Genomic DNA, 18122 nt, shown 5'->3' with positions numbered 1-18122 from the left:
GTTCAAGCTCACAGGAGAAAATAACATATCTGCAGAATGAAGCTACATGAGAGAAATCAAACTGGACAGCTTTTCCCAGATGTAGCCCAACTAATAATCAGGAAGAATAAGACTTTAAAATGAGCCAAGTGAATATCATGGAAGAGATATGGCTTTGTTAAAATGAAGCAGGTTACAGTTATAAAGATGAGCCAACTGGAAATCTCAGAGTTAAAAATAACACTGTTTACATAAAGACCTCGGCAATGGGTTGGATGTTAGAATGAACAGTGGATTAGAGAACTGGAGGATCTACCTAAAGAGATGTAGGGTATCAAGAGAAAAATTTAAAAATTGGGAGGGCAGACCCGGCTATGATGTCAACATAATAGTGGGCCCACAAAAAGAAAACAAATGGGGAGAAAGAAATATTTGTAGAAATAATGCTGAAGAACTAAGAATAGCCACTTCCCCAACATCCTGGGGGTGCTTTCTCAGGGCTTGTTGAAAGCTACAAGCTTAGCTGGACTATCTTCACTCATATAATAACAATAACTATTTGTAGTGTATGTACTAAGTGTCAGATACATGCTAGATTCCAAATATGGATAAAATCCTCCAAGAGAGAGACAAAACAAATGCATGGAACAATGACCAAATATTACAAAACATGAAAAAATCGTGTAATTGAGTATAAAATTGGGTAGGGCAGTCCATAAGTTTTATGACTGTTCAATGATGAGATCATGTTAAGTTAGGGTCTTCAGGATAGACTTGACTTGACACCTGTTCTTGTGAAGAAAATATGTAGGACAGCATTTCCCAAAGTGTGTTCTATGGAACACTTAACTTGTTTTGTAGAATAGTCTTGGTTTTGCATGTGAAAGGCTTTCCAAGTGTAGTGGAACTCGGCCCTGTTTTGACTGCCTAACATTTGAGCTCCATTCCCACATGTTTGGGGGAATTCCTCATTTTAGGAGTCTTCACTGGAGCTAGAGCTCCAGCTTGGACAGACGTAGAAGAGCAGCACTGCTTACACACGCGTACACAGACCCACACTAACCCAAATTTGGGCATGGCACGTGGCCTCGGTGCTACCAATCACATCTGCCCTTCCCAGACTTTGATTTCGGAGCCAGTGATGTAGAGAAGCAGCTGTTAGCAGCAACAGAGGCAACATTGGTTTCGAGCGATGGCCATGGCAATGGGGCGATGGCACTTAAAACCCTCCAGAGGCCTTCTGTTGCCCTTAGAGTAAAGCCCCAACCTCTTTCATGTGACTTTAAGGCTCTTCAGGACCTATAATGGTCCTTCACACACCTTCAACTTCAGCCAAACTGATTTTCTCTTAATTCTTCAAACTTCCTTCTTGCCTTGTGTCTCATTTCTCCTCCTTTTCTCCCTCTCTCCCTCCTTCCCTATGTCTGCTACATGTTCCTTTTGTCTGGACATTCCTCTTGTTCTGTCCTGCGTTTTTTTGGTTCATTTTTAGTCATCCTTTGGGAAAATACTCACCCTGAAAATCGATGTCATGCACTGCCACAGGAACTTAACTATTACTGCAATTCCTTGTTTAATTGGCATTCCGTGGGCAAACCTGTGACCTCTGTGAAGGCAGACTGTGTCCACACAGCTTAGTAATGTAGCTCTTGTGCCAGAACAATGCCTGGCACCGGACAGGGAGTCAAATATTCAGTGAGTGAACAAAGTTCATCGCAAAGTAGCACTCTAGACTGCATTTTGTTCTATACTCCTGGCCTGCCGATTATTACACCTCTCTTAAATGTTTTCCCCTGTTTTTATTGGAACAGAAATGTTTAATATAAAACTTGAATCATAAACCTAAAGAGGAATGTTTATATGGATATATTTGTGTATATGATGAAATTGGGGAGTTGAGGTATGTAAAGCATGCTTCTTAGAAAAGTGTTTTGAATGCAAAATGCTGAGTATCTAAAAGTATAGGGAGTAAATAGTTCCCAAGGGATAAACTGCTCTTTTCACGGAGACGAATGAGCTGTTCCAGGAAAGCCGTAAGACACACTGTGAAAGGAAATTAATATCCTATGTGAGATGAACTGTATAACCTTCTCCTTTGCCAGGGGAGTTTGGAAGACAGTCAACACCTGATTGATGGGTGAATGTGTGGGAGTGGAAAAGCACCGCCCAACCCAAAGCGCAGGTGGGACAGCTCTGCCTTCCGGTCTGCCTGGTGCTCTGCGGGTCACAGAGTACTGTTACCTATAGTCGGGGTGGGGGGGATGCAGATAGTCTGGGTGTTACTGTTTCCATTCCACAGCTGAGGAAACTGAGGTTCAGAGAATTTCAGTGATTTGTTCAAGGTCACCCAGGTAGTGTAGTGTTAGTGCCAGACATCAAATCTAGGTCTACAGATTTTTCTTCGTTATGATATAAATTTACAGAAGGTGGTTTTCTAAGGCCGAATCAGGCAGAAGGAATTTTTTTTCATTTTTTTAAAGATGTTATTTATTGATTGATTTGAGAGAGTGAGAGAGAGCAAGAGAGTACAAGCAAGGGGAGTGGCAGAGGGAGGGGGAGAAGCAGGCTACCCCCAAAGCAGGGAGCCCAATGTGGGGCTTGATCCCAGGACCCTGGGATCATGACGTGAGCCGAAGGCAAACACTTAACTAGCTGAGACACCCAGGCGCCCCTTTAAAAAAATTTTTTTAAAGATTTTATGTATTTATTTGCCAGAGAGAGAGAGAGAGAGCAAGAGAGCATGAGAGTACAAGCAGGAGGAGCCACAGGCAGAGGGAGAAGCGCTCCCCACTGAGCAGGGAGCCTGATGCAGGGCTCAATCTCAGGACCCCTGGGATCATGACCTGAGCTGAAGGCAGACGTTTAACCAGCTGAGCCACCCAGGCATCCCAGGCAGAGGGAATTTTAAACAGGCACATCAATAACCATAGGAATTATTTTAATGCTTATTTCTTTAAGAAAAAAAAAAGGTATAACCTATGGTTGAACTAACTCCATTCCTTATGGTAGTTATGAAAATTTGGGGATGAATGCTTCATTTACTAGGACTTTCTAGCCTCTAATAAGAAAGGGATTAAGAACTTCAAGGCCCCTTTGCTCAGGGACATCTGTTTTCCTATCATAGTCACATACTGGGCCCTCCCAGCAGGACTGCTTCACACAGCATGAAGGGTCTTGGCACGTGGGTACAAGTTGGAGATAAGCTGATGGTCTGGGAGAGGTTCAGAGTCTTGGAGAATGACTTTATTGCTTAAAAATCCTACAAATTTAATGTTGTTTGGGTTGATTTATGTTCCCCCAAAATATATGTTGGAGTCCTAATCCCTGGAATCCATCACTGTGGCCTTATTTGGAAGTAGAGTCTTTGCAGCTGTAATCAAGCTAAGATGAGGTCATTAAGGTGGGCCCTAATCCGGTGTGACTGAAGTCCTTATAAGAAGAGGGAAATTTGGATACAGACATGCCAGAAAGGAGATCAGAGTTTGAAACAGAGACACACAGAGAGAACACCATGTGACAACAAGCAGAGATAGGAGTGATACAGTTGTAAGCCAAGGAGCACTAAACACTGATGGTTACCACCAAAAACTAAGAAGAGGCAAGAAAGGACTCTATCCAGAATTTCAGAAGGAGTGTGGCCTGGCCGACATCTTGATTTCAGACTTGTGGCCTCCAAAACTGTGAAAGAATACATTTCTGTTATTTCAAGCCACCCAGTTTGTGGCACTCTATTAGGGTAGCCCTAGGAAACTAGTACACCTAATAGGGAATCTAGGCTGGCGTCTTACTGTTGGGTGAAGTACTATCTTCATCTGGGCCCTTGACCATATTTCTTTTCCAGGTTAGATGAGTGGAGACGTGAGCCATGTTAATTAGACCAAAGACAATGCAAAGTTCTGCTGGCTGAGAGAGAGAGGGAGAGAGAGATTGTAGTCGATGAAGTTAGCATAAACAGGTCAAGCACCAAAATAAAGATAGACTATAGCAAAATAAACCAGGAGAACAGTAAGAGTGCTTTAGAAACTGAGTGTTTGCCACATCCCTGAACAACAAAAAGACTACATAAAATGAGGGTTGTCACACAGAAATGGGCAAAACACAAAGGCCAGTGCATCATGGCTTCCTTTTTAGTATTATAATGTAATATTTTACGTATATAACAAGTGTAGAAAATAACGTAACAAATACCTATGTACCCACAACTCAGCTTAAGAAACAAAAAGACAATTAGAATTCCCTATTTGCCCCCACCCTATGCCATGGATGGCCACAGGAACTTGAATGTTAATGCAATTCCTTATTTAATTGGCACATCATGTGCAAACCTGTGATCTCAGTGAGGGCATATGATGTCCACGTAGCTTAGTAATGTAGCTCCTATGCCAGAACAATGCCTGGCATAGGACAGGGAGTCAAATATTTAGTGAATGAACAAAGTTCATTCTTAAGTAGCTAGAATCTAGACTGTCCTGGAATGTCCTTCATTCCCCAAAGTAACCATTTTGGGGAGACAGTTTTTCTTGGGTCCCTTGATTTCTGCACAGCTTATAGGAAGACAGTGACCGAATTTTTTTCTAACACTATTGTTTCAAGGATATTTATATAGCAAACAGCCTCAAATGATAGAGACCACGTCCATCTGTGGAGCAAAGGTAAGGCAGGTTTACTGCCCATTATAAAAGATGCGTGTTCCCTAAGCTCGTGGTTCCTCTTCTGTCTTGCAACCCACTGTACGTACGTAGGCAGCCTTCTGGGCCCGTTCATATCACCTTCATGGTACTTGGCAGCAAGAGGAAGTGATGCAGACATGCGGATGCTCATGCTGCTTGCTGTGACACGAGGAATAAAGTCCTTTGTCCCTAACCCAGGAGTCTGCCTTCCATCAGGATCAGTGAAACTGTGGCAACTGGGGTAAAGTCTCAGATCCTTCAAAGCTTTTGAAAATAATTATCTGCAGCTTGGTGTTTATCACTTCTGTGTATGTATATTTTACTACAGATGGATGATAGGTAGACGGATGATAGCTAGCTAGACAGTTTTGTTTTGCTTGTTTACAAAGTGTATGTAAATGAGATCCTGCCGTATGTAGCCTTCAGTAACCTGCTCTTTTTCTCCATTTATCTTCTTCAGAGTGATCTGTATCAGTCCATGTTGTAGCTTATTCCTTTCATTCTTGTTTATCATTCCCGGTGTGTATGTAAGAGAGTTCTTGTGTATAAACTCAGTGGAAATGCTTAGTGGAATGTAAGGTGAGCTCATTTCAGCTTTAGTAGAGCTCGCCAACCTGCCCTCTGAAGTGGTTGTGCTAAACAGCAAAGCGATATGCAGGATCTCCTGTTTCTCCGCATCCTTGCAAATGTGGCACTGCCGTCCTTCTGAGACCTTTCTGATGAGTGTAAAGAGCTGAACATCTGTTCCCATGTTCTTTGGTCATTCTTCATCTCTGCAGTTGCTCTTTATATGCTTTACCTATTTTTCTATTGGGTTGTGTTTTTCTATGAGTTTAAGGACTCTTTACCTATTCAAGACATTAATATTTTGTCTGTTATATATGTACAAATAACACCTCATATTCTAGGGCTTGTCTCTGTCCTTCATTCATGGTGTTTATATAGTTTCTTGATCTCACAGTGAAGTTGTAGGAGAAGCCTATATCCATAGTGGTGTTCAGCAGAGTCAGGGATTCAAAATAGTGGTGACAGCATGATCTGACCAAGCATTGTGTGCAGAGTGGGATGCAAGAAGCTTGGTTTCCAGTCATGCTTCTGCCAGAGCTGAGTATCCTTGGGGAAGGCGTGTCACCTCTGTGTCTTAGGCGCCTCATAGGTAAATAGAACCTTTGGACTGGGTGATCTTCTTGAGCACCTTCCCAGATATAATACGTTTCTCTAATGAGTCAGAGTCATGTGCACCAGGCAGGCAATGACAGGAACTACGTGGACAAGTCCAACTTAACTATAGTCTGGGGAATGACTGACCAACTTCTGTGCTGTTTTGCTTGACCCGCCCACATGGGTGGCCGCTTTGTCCTCTGCGTACCCACAGCCCTTGCTCACGTTGCTACCACAATATCATCACATGACGCTGTTGGAGATAACATCATTAGTCTCTCTGACTAGCTTGTGAGTTCCTCAAGGACAGGGTTGCCTTTAGTATACCTGCAGCACCTCTCATAGCTCTTAACTCAGTGAATGTTTGATGCATGATAGAGGGAGCATGAAAGGGTAGCAGGAAAGGGTAGAAAGAGGGAGGGAAGGAAGAGAAGACCAAATAACCTAAACACTGCCGAGATATACACCTAGTGAATATAACACAGTTATTGAAACAGTGCACATTAGGAAAAGCAAATACTATTTTAGCTATTTTACAGACAGACTCAGTTTTTCAAATCACACGGGAAAACAGTGCTGTGCTTAATAATGGAAGCCAATAATCTCTGATTTATAGTCTGATGTTCCAACTAATAGAGCCTACAGCCTCATTAATTTAGCAAAACCAAACCGGATTTTAAATTAAACTCATTTTCATCTTCTTTATGCAACAGAATTATATTACTTATAATTTTGAACTTTTCCCTACTGACACATTCTAAAAGATTAAAAAGGGAATCTCGAAGCTTTAAGACCTTTCATACTTGTGATCTATATAATATCAGAAATGGGAGTACTTAAGTAATTCTTCTCTCTTAGCTGTAACGCAACTCCTTGTTTGTAATAAACATAGAAAGAAAATAAGATGTGTACAGCAGTCCCCCCTTATCCGTGGTTTCACATTCCACAATCTCAGTTACCCGTGAACAACCACAGTCCAGAAGCAGATGACCCTTCTTCTGACATATGGTCAGAAGGTCAATAGTAGCCTAGTACTATGTCACAATGCCTACATCTCCCACCTTGCTTCATCTCATCACGTAGGCATTTTAGCCTCTCACATCATCACAGCAAGAAGGGTGAGTACAGTACGATATTTTGAGAGAGAGAGAGACTACATTCAATAACTTCTATTATACTATATTGTTATATTGTTCTATTTTATTATTAGGTATTATTATTAATCTCTTACTATGCCTAATGTATAAATTAAACTTTATCATAGGTATGTATGTGTGGGGAAAATACGGTATATATAGGGTTTGGTACTATCTGCAGTTTCGGGCAACCATTGGCGGTCTTGGAATATACCCTCCCACCCAATGGGTAAGGGCAGGGGACTATGAAGTGTTCATGACAACAGGAAGAAGCCACAGGAGGGAAAATCTTGGCTCTTGGGAATGGTCTGTTACAAGGTGTCACGATCTATCGGGCATGGTCAATACACTGTCCTTCATTAGTTTTGCCTTTACAGGGCTTACTTCACTGCAGCAAATGTAATCCAATTTTCTCAGTTGTACATTAGCCTCTGAAAAAGCAAAGCAAAATTTGAACAGGACTCTTTATCTTTTCCCGGGGGCAATGCATTATCTATTTGTGTCAAAAAACTGCCCAGTGTCTTCTGTCTCCTACTCGAATATATTTTTCTGCAATTTATTATGTCAGTATCTCTGAGTTTGTTTTTATTATAATTAGTAAGACCATTATTACATAATACAAACGTAAATGGATTACAAGAGCCAGACAAGGAATAAAATTAGGTGTGGCAATGAGGAGTGAGTGGGGTAAGATGGTGGCGATATATCTGTTCTCCCTACAGATCTCCTTCCTACTAGCCCAGTTTCAGCCCCATAAGACACCAGCTTCCAGACATAACTCTTGACATTTGGTGGTGTCATGGTTGTGACTTCATAATAACGGGCAGTTGGCAAGTTGCTGACAAACGGGGTCATCCACTAGATGGTTTGGTTGGAACAGTACTTCCCAAAGCTCAGGCTCCAATCCGTGTGCACCAGAACCCCGCAGCATGCCCGGTAAGCATGCGTATCTTTAGGTTCTAGTCTTGATCTGCTGAATCAGAAATGCTAGCGGTGGATTTGAGGGATTCGAATGCCAAAAAGCACACTAACATTTGAGAATCACTGTCTTAAAGCATGAAAAAAAAATGGAGGGAAATCCCCTCTGGCACTCAGTACTTCAGAGGCAGGAGGAAGCTGCATTCCCAGGTAACGAAAAGACAGCAGACAAGCTAAAGAGGAAGCTTGCCTTGGGTTCTACCTCAGCTCTGACTACTGCAGAGTGAAGCAAGACTAAAAGCGTGTTCTAGAACCACGTGCTGCAGAATGCTGGTGAGTGTTCGGATTATGAACTGCGAAAGGGAGCTTGCTTCTGAGCTGATGCACTTTGTCAACACTAGGGACACCGAAGATGAAGTTTACAGCTCCCTAAAAGAGCCAGGCAGGTAAACAGTTAAAATACTGTATGAGTCACAACAAGATACCACATCACACCCACTAGGACAGTAATAATCAAGAAGACAGCAACAAGGGTTGACGAGGATGTGGAGAAATTGAAACCCCCATATAGTACCAGTAATGTAAATTGCTAGAATATAAAATGATGACTCTCTTTAGAAAACATTTTGGCAGTTCCTCAAAAAGTTAAACATAGAGTTACTGTGTCCCGCAATAATTCTACTCTTAGGTATACACTAAAAAGAATTAAAAACATAGTCATACAAAACTTGTATATAAATGTTCGTGGCAGCCAAAGAGTGGCAACAACCAAAATGTCCAGAAACTGAAGAATACATAAACAAATGTGATGTGTGCATACAATGGAATATTATTTAGCAATAAAAAGAAATGAAGCTACGACATGGAAGAATCTTGAAAACATTTTGCTAAGTGAATAAGCCAAATACAAAAGGGCGTATGTTATTCCATTTATATGAGATGTCCAGAATAGGCAAATTCATAGAGACAAAAATTAGATTTCTGGTCACCAGGGATTAAGGGAAGGAGGGAATGAGGAATGACTGCTAATGGTTACAGGGCTTCTTTTTGGAGTGATGAAAATATTCTGGAATTAGATGGTGGTGATGGTTGTATAGCTCTGTGAATGTACTAAAAACTACTGAATTGTACCCTTTAAGAGTGAGTTGTGTGGTGTGTGAATTATATCTCTATTTTATTTTATTTTATTTTATTTTATTTAAGATTTTATTCATTTGTTTGTCAGAGAGAGAGTGCGTGCGCACACAAGCAGAGGGAACAACAGGCAGAGGGAGAAGCAGGCTCCTCACTGGGCAAGGAAAAGCCCGATGCGGGACTTGATCCCAAGACCCTGGGATCATGACCTGAGCCAAAGACAGACACTTAACTGACTGAGCCACCCAGGTGTCCCTATATCTCTATTTTAAAGAGCAATGGAAGAAGTGTCCAAGAGAAAAATAATAAATTGGACTACATGAAAAAAGTGCTTTGTGGTTACCTCTAGGAAAAACTCACTTCCATTTTCTTCTACTCACACTCAACACTTCTGATACCAGATGTGTGGGTTTTCTACACATCAAGTAATTCTGTGACACCAGCTGGGTGTCCTGCAGTTCAGTTCTGTTCTACCTGGTTTTAGCATCAGATCTCATATGTTAAGGGCTCGGTCCCACAAGACTGCTCACCCCCCACTTAATATGCCAATCGCAAGTCCAGGTATTAGGGTAAATCTGAAAATTCCCAGAGCCACTGAAGGCCTTGCCCTATAGGACAATACCCAGATGAAATTGACACCTGAGGGGGATAGCGCTGGGGATAAGAAGACTGGATCAGGTCCTGTCAATGAGGAGAGGAACCATGAGAACATTGAGAACATCACTGTGGGTGGAGGGGAAGGTCTGGATTCAGACAATACGAAGGACACAGAAGCAGCAGAGCTCAATGACCTGTTGACTGAGAAGGCTAAAGAAGTAGGAATCATGGATGACTCTCGGCTAATGGTTCTCATTAGATGAAGTGGCTTCCGGGTGAGGCTGTTCAACAAGCAAGGAAATTCAGAAGAAATTAAAGTTAAGAGGGAAGAGTGACAGATTCCATTTCTGACAGAGTTTGAGGTACTGGTGGAACATCCAGAACTTAGGAAAAAGTTCTGCACAAGAGGTAGGGTGCTGGCGATTATCAGCTAGCTGAAGCCTAATTTCCATGGAAACATGTAGAGTTTAGGCACAAGAAAATGTTCGCTTCATGAACAAGTGCTTCTTAGCAAACTAATAAATTACTCTTGGATTGTTTCAATGTTAAAAAAAGCAAAGTGGTTTAATGAAGAATGATATGAGAAGCAAATAATAATTATATGATATCCATGTGGTTCTGTTTCCTCTCAGTTTCCGTTTTGAACATGTGTAGATCTTTCAGGGTTTAACTGCAAGATTTTCTTGTTTCGTTTCTTCTCCCTCATAAAGAAGCTTTCAAGAGAATACTAGGTTTTAATACAGCAGGAGGGGGAATCTCATGTGCAATATCAAGTTTTACATTTTCTTTCTGACCATGTCTTTTTTTGTTTTGTTCTTTTCCACATAGTCTATGGTATTATACAAAGTGAAGGAAAACACCAGAACCATCTAGATCCAGGGCCACGGTTCAATTTTCTGTCTTTAAAACAGCCATGATGGTGTTAAATCCTTGGGGCCGTGTATTCAGAAGGAGCCGTGGAGCTGCTAGGCTAGAAAAGCATTTTGTGTCAGGGACTGATTTATGCCTTGGAGCAGAGCAAGGAGAAGAATACTCAGCCCCTATGGTATCTGTTGCTAGGGGAGCATCAGGCCATCTGCGAGTCTTTAATAAAACATGGCAATAACATTTTGGTTTGAAGCACAGAACGATTTTCCAAACCAAAATGAAACTTTGTCAGCAACTGAGGAGCTTGTAAGTCTTTTTTTTTTTTTTAAGATATTTGTATCTGTAGCATTCATATTCAAATAAGAAGAGACATCAATATCTTTCTTTTTTTGTTCTGGGCTTATTCTCAAAACCTTGTATTGACTGCCCAATTCGAACTCCTCAGCCTGCCATTTGAAGCCTCCAGAATCTGGTTTCCCTGAAGATCATGTCAGGTGGCAGCTATGGTGTGTGTGTGTGTGTGTGTGTATGTGTGTGTGTGTGTGTGTGTGCATGTGCGATTTGCCTTACCCCTCTCTCTGCCCTGGATCACAGGTGAATGCTGTGCGGGTGTATGTGAATAGTTCCTCCGAGAACCTCGACTACCCAGTCCTCGTCGTGGTTCGTCAGCAGAAAGGGGTGCTGTCCTGGCAGGTTCCTCTGCTCTTCCAAGGACTGTAAGTGAATCTTCTAAAAACTTCACTACATTTTTTTTTTCTTTCAATGACCTAGACCTCAACTGGTGTTTTCCCTAGTAAAACGAGAAGTCAGACTTCTGGAATGTTGACATGATATGCATTCAAAATGCCAATAGTGGTTATAGCACATAGCCCAAACTGTCCAAGTCTGTTTAGTTTCCATCTCTGTTTTTTTTTTTAAGTGCATTGGGCATGGAGCCCACTATGGGGCTTGAACTCACAACCCTGAGATCAAGACCTGAGCTGAGATCAAGAGTCAGATGCTTAACTGACTGAGCCACACAGGGACCCTGACTCTTTGAATTCAGATAAACATTCTACCTAGATGTGTAGCACCTGAAGAACTTTTAGCATTTTAATTCTATCCGGAATATTCTGTAGCTCTTGGTTAGTGGATCACCCACTGAGGACAGGGCTAGGTTCAGCAGTCAATGTAAGTGAGTAACACCTCCATTCTTCAAAATGCCCAGAGTGTGCATTCTTCATTCTATAGCGTTTAAGCACTACTAAGTGCTAGAAACTAGGGATACAGCAGTAGGGGGAAAGGAAAACAGAATCCCTGCCCTCATGAAGTTTATACTTTTGCAGCGGAAACTGCATAAGGTACTCTTGCACTACTAAGAAAAAAACCAGAAGGCATTCAGACATAGGTACATAGTATGCGGTAACTCATTTTTAGCGGCTGAGTAATTTGAGGATTGAAGTAGTAATTCTCATAAGGTTATTTGGCTCTGGGTTTTTTTTTTTTAATGTTCCATTTAGCAAAAGCTCAAAGAGTAGAAATATGAAATCAACTGGTTGTTTTGTACAACACAGTTTCCCCTTCAAAACTCAGTATTTTTTTTCTTCATTGAGTTAGGAAGATGGTTTAATGTAATGTAGACACAATCAAAGCGAAGTGGCCAGCACTGAAGAGTCCTCGAGTCCCCGTTATTACATCACACAAGCCACAGACTAAATCACTAGCAGTAGGTCCGGTCTGAAATTTAAAACACAAGCACTTGAAAACAAATTTGGAGAGAAATGAAATCAGATCAGCTTTTTTTCCTTGCTCGTTCACGGAGCCTCTCGTGAGGCTTGTTCTTGCTTGTTTTTCCCTCCACGGCTGCTACAGATACCAGAGGAGTTACAGCTACCAGGAAGTAAGCCGCACTTTGTGTCCCTCAGAAGCCACCAATGAAACAGGACCTCTGGAGCAACTGATATTTGTAGACGTCGCATCCATGGCTCCACTGGGCGCCCAGTACAAACTGCTGGTTACCAGGATCAAGCATTTCCAGCTACAGTAAGCAGGATGTCTCATGGCCTTTTTCTATTCATTTGTCTGCTCTTCCTGTGCTTGGGCATGCTCAGTCCAGTTTCCTTTCTTCCAAGTCAGGACTCAAGAAGGAAATTAGCTACTTGGCCTCTTGTCTTAGCACCTTCTGACCCTTCCTGCTCACAGCTGGACAGCAGGACTGTAATCTGTGCAATAGGGAAGCAGTAGGGACTGGCGCAGAGGGGAACAGTGCCTGACCTTAGAGGTGTGTCTGTTTTCAGGGGTTTTGTGAGGACCCTGCCCACCTGTAGTCCAAGTGAGAGGCCCTAGGTGATTGGGTACTTCTGTATTATGCGTCAGTGCCACTCTCCTGAGTTCTGTTTTTCTTCTGAGGAAGACCTTAGCTATCTTTCTTGCCCTTATTGCTATTCCAGTTTTCTCCTTCCAGGTTAAGCATGTATACAGGTAGAAAATAGTGTCATGTGGCTTTGTCTTTTGTGGGACAACTAATGACTCTTTCCTCCTTCTCTTGCACTACCATCTTTTGAAACAAAATCAGTTGGGATACACCATCTCAAATTGTTCATATTAGACATACATATAATAAATTCCATTGAGGGAATGGTCTCCAAGGGAATCTGTTCTTTTCCAGAGGTTACTCTTGTAAAATATTGCATATATTTGTGTGAAAATTTAAACAGAAAGGTCATTCCTTAATAAGGCCAGAAAGTTCAGAAACTTTCTGTCCCACTCTCTTCTAAGATCAAAGCTTCTCAAGAGTTCAGACCACCTCATCCTCTCTCAGTGTTTTAAATAAATTTCAAAAGAAAATATCATCAAATTGGTTTATTAAAATTAGAATTTATACTCATCAAAATGTATCAGTAAGAGAATAAAAGAACAAGCCATAGACTAAAAGACAACACACATAACTATAAAGGGTTCATAGCAGAATTTATAAAGAAGTCCTACAAATCAGTAAGAAAAAAACGGGTAAGCTCTTGGCTGCTGTCCCCATTATCACCCACACTTCTGTGGCTCTGGCTTCTTGTAGGCAAGAATCTCGGCACCTATGAGTCTAGGTACTGCTGAGGGTGGAGACTGGCCCCCAGATGTGCACAAGTTTGTGTACCCAAGTCTGTGTGCCCATAGGTCCAGACTCAGCTTCCCTGGAACAAATAGGTTTTCTGAGGAAAAAAGTGAGGAGATCTCAGGAACAAAAATTAAGAAAACAATCCTGTGACCTAGACCTCTCACTAGAACTTTGGTACAGAGAGTGAAGAGTTTCAGAAAGGGAATCAATGTTTATATTTACCCAATGAAAAAAATATTTATATATATAATATAAATAAACTCCAATATGCCAAGAAAAAGTCTAAGAATGTCAGTGGGATTTAGAAAAAAAGGAAACTATGTGTTGCTTTAAAGAGTACAAGCCTACGTAAAAAATATATAGATGTAAATAAAAGGACAGTGGAAGAACTATACTAATACTGGCCAAAAGAAAGTTGATGTAGTATATATATCATATTATACAAGATATACCTTAATGCAAGAAGCATTATTAGAGATAGAGGGACAGTTCATATTTCTAAAAGTGTCATTCACCTGAAAACAAATATAAATTCTAAATTCGTATGCACCTACTAACATCACTTCATAATATACAAAGCAAAAATTTCAGAATGAAAGAAGAATTGGACTAACTCGCAGTCTTTGTGGAGATTTCTCTATAGCTAATGGAATAAATAGACCAAAACATACATATATATATATATATATATATATATATATATATATATATATATATATATATTAATTAGATAAAACGGGCATTGGTGAACTATGGCCCACAGACTGGTCACTGGGTTTTTTAACTCAAGTTTTATAGGAATACAGCCCTTCTCATTCATTTACCTATTGTCTCTGGCTGCTTTCATACTACAATGGCAACGGTGAGTAGTTGGTATGAAGACATTGTGGCCTATAAGCCCAAAATATTTACTCCCTGGCCCTTGAAGAGAGAAAGAGCAGATGAACCTGATCAACAAGCTTGAGCTAATTAATGTGTTTAGGAAACTGTGTCTCAAAACGATAGAATGCCTAATCTTTTCAAGTACACATGTGACATTTACCAAAATTGCCAAGTTCTAATGCATATCTTGATAAATTTAAAAGAACTGAAATCCTGTGTATGGAATTGAGATAGAAATCAACTACAGAATGATGTCTATACAATCCCCACAATGTTTGGAAATTAAGTAGTCTACCTCTAAATAACTTATGAGTCAAAAAAGTAATTACCATGAAAATTAGAAAATATTCTGAACAAATGATAATGAAAATATGATATATCCAAGCTTCTGGGATTCAACTAAGCACTGCTTAGAGGAAAATGCATAGCTTCAAATGTGTATGTTAGAAAGGAAGACTGGCTAAAAATCAATGTGGTAAGTGTCCATTTCAAGAAGTTAGAAAGTAAAACTCAAAGAAAGTGAAAGAAAGTAATGAAATAAGAGCATAAAACAATGAAATAGAGAACAAATCAACAATGGACAAAATCAACCAAGCCACAAGTGAATTATTTGAAATAACTAGTAGTATTTTTATGCCTGTTTTTTAAAAAATAAATAAGGCAAGCCCATTGGAAAAAAAATAGGCAAGAGGTTTGAACATACACTTTACCAAAGAAGGTATCCAAAATGATCCCCCAAACACAATCTTACTAGCTATCAGAAACACAAATTAAAACTATAATGAGATTTCACTACACCTACCAGTTTCTATAATTTGAAAAGACTGACAATGCGATTTCACTCCTACTTATTATAAACCCAACTCCTAAATATATAATTGTTCTATTCACCTGATGGAATACTATACAACAATAAAAAAGAACTATTGCTGTACCTGGCAACAGGGTTAAATCCCACAAACACAGTGTTAAGCAAAAGAAGCCAGACAAAAGAAACATATAACTGATTCCATTTATATAAAGTTTCAAAACAGGCAAAACTATTCTGTAATGTAACAAGTTAGGATAGTGATAACTTTGGAGAGGAAAGAGGAAGTGTATGGCTATTTACCCGGTGAATTCATTCAGATATATACTTATGACTTGCATTTTTTTCTATATGTTTGTTATACTTCAATAGAAAGATTAATTTTTTAAAAATCAGAATATTTAAAAATAGAATATATTTCTTTTTGCAGCTTATTTTTCTGATCAGAATGTTTCGTTCTATTATAAAGCTCACCTTAAATTTTCTAAAGTAGTTTATAAAGAAGTCTATAGCCAGTGGAGTTGCTAATAGGACTCCACTGTTTATCTTGGTCTTCTCTGCAGCTCTTGATAATGTATACCCATACAGATGATTGGACAGATGGATGAATGAATGTCTAGAAGGATGGAGAAATAGTCACAGCATTTTGTCCAAGTCCCTCTATTAATTTTGGTGTAGAAAAAAAGTGACACAATAATTTCAAGAGCAAAAAAATCCCTCACTCCCACCCCTGGGGGGAGAAAAGGCAGAAAAAGTTTCTCTGGTAGATAAAATCCACCCTGATCAATTAAGTGAGAGCTTCTAGGAGGGAGGTTTGAGCATTAAAATATATTTTTTTAAAGATTCCCAGGTGATTCTAAAGCGTAGCCAGAGTTGAGAACCACTACCTCTAAGCAATTTCTAAATATGGTGCTTACATTTAATTATTTTAATACTTAAATCTATTTATGATGTTAAACAATATGGGGATTCGTGGGGATACATTTGCAGGAGGTGGCAGCACAGTACTTGAACAGAGTGCAGTTTGAACTTCGGAGAAACCTCACATTTACTGATTGGTCTCTATGTCTTTGACCTGTCACTGTCACCTGGTGGCAGTGTACTTGAATTCTAGGGCTGGTTTTCCTGGGAGGCTAATTAGACCCTTTGGAGGACTGAATTCTGTGAAACTGAAATCATAAGGTCACAACTCTGTGCAAGTGTTAATGAATGATATGCATGCTGTTGGAACTGCAAATCTATTCCCTCACGTTGTTTTCTGTTTCTACCTCTTACAATATGACTTGACCTCAGCAACCAGACATCAGAGCATTTCAAAATGCACACAGTTACTAGGGCTTTGATGAGAATAAGATAAGTCTGAGAAGAGATGGTAACTGAAATATATATGCATCTCTTCCTCCTTGGCTCTGGATTGTCCCACACCAACCTTACTGGTGACCCAGAAATCCAGAGGATGATGGTAACGGGCAAGAGTTGGGGATTGTGGTGAGATCTGAAGTCTAGGTATTGAGAGAAACACTGAAAAATCAACTCCAAAGTCCTAACATTGCAGTTTCTGTTGTATGTTTTTGAGTGGCAGACTAGAAGGTATACGAAACATGTTTCAGGATTTTTTTTTCTAGAATCATAAATTTTAAGAATGAAAGGAACTTTGGAAATTGAATCCACTCACTTCATTTTTACAGATGAGCAAACTGATGCCCAGAGAGGTTAAGTGACTTATCTAAACCCACAGCTAAGAAAGGGTAAAGTCAGGACTAGATTCTACTTCTAACTACCAGTTCTGAGCTCTTCCCACTATAATATGCTATTTCTATTTTGTGTTTAAAACTGCCCTCCGAATTTTTATGTTGCCCTAAATATGTTTCTCAATTCCATGAAAATTTATTTCAATCAAGTCTTAAAAATAATATTCTGCCTTAAAGCATTACTCCCTGCCACCTAACTATCCCTTACCCACCTACACACACACACACACACACACACAGCTTAGCCATCACTCATTTTCCCAATTCCAGTGACCTAGTGTTGTGTGAAGTGAAGCATGAAGTTGCAGGCAGGGAAGAGCCCGAGGCTGTAGGGGCAGGCAGGCAGCTGATCATGGGGCGGGAGGAGTTGGGAAGGGGTGTGAAGAAAGTTAGGTAGTTGCCTAAGTTGTAATAGTTGTGTGGAGGATTGGAAGGGGACAACAGTGGAGGCAGAGAAATTAGAAGGCTTGATGCAGTGGTCAAGATAATAATGAGAAGAATTGAAGAATTTAGAGATGAAATTAACAAAACTTGATTGGCTATGAGGAGTTAGGGAAATGGGAGAGTCAAAGATGGCCTCCTCCATTGTAGATGGTGGAGCCACTAAGAAAATGAGAATGTTGAGGAAAGAAGAGATGGTAAGTTCACTTTGGGACATGTTGAACTTGAAGTACAGATGTTGGGCAGAATGCTGAATACACAGCAGCATGATGCTCGGAAGAAGGGTCTGGGTGACAGATAGCAGACTGAGTAGACGTGCTTCAGGGAGGCTGGTCCACACAGTGCTTGAGGTGGAATAACAGGAGAGAGCACAGAGAAACAGGTAGTAGTATCCGACCCTTGATCTTTGAGATCTTGTATGCTGTGCTAAGGAGATGTTGTTGTTGTTGTTGTTGTTGTTGTTGTTTTAAGATTTTATTTATTTATTTATTTATTTTAGAGAGAGAGTGCACGCAAGCAGGGGGAGGAGCAGAGGGAGAGGGAGAGAAAAAACCCCAAGCAGACTCCATACTGAGCATGGAGCCCCACACGGTGCTCAGTCTTACAACCCCAAGATCATGACCAGAGCCAAAATCAAGAGTCAGATGTTTAGCTGACTGAGCCACCCACGTGCCCCTGTGCTATGGAGTT

General features: G+C 40.4%; 1 protein-coding gene across 2 annotated transcripts in view; it reads left to right on the top strand.

Annotated features, from left to right (window-relative positions):
- Positions 1-18122, top strand: part of SIDT1 (SID1 transmembrane family member 1) — a 92429-nt gene that overhangs the window by 17316 nt on the left and 56991 nt on the right. For both annotated transcript variants that reach the window (XM_057306747.1, XM_044382023.3), the window contains exons 2-3: positions 11057-11178; positions 12314-12484. In XM_057306747.1, coding sequence (XP_057162730.1) covers positions 11057-11178; positions 12314-12484 — 293 coding nt within the window. The remainder of the gene's footprint in view (positions 1-11056; positions 11179-12313; positions 12485-18122) is intronic.

This window comes from Ursus arctos, unplaced genomic scaffold (genome assembly GCF_023065955.2).
Source record: "Ursus arctos isolate Adak ecotype North America unplaced genomic scaffold, UrsArc2.0 scaffold_4, whole genome shotgun sequence".
Classification (NCBI taxonomy): Eukaryota; Metazoa; Chordata; class Mammalia; order Carnivora; family Ursidae; genus Ursus; species Ursus arctos.
Note: the sequence above shows the minus strand (reverse complement) of the source record. Positions and strands in the feature narration are given on the sequence as shown.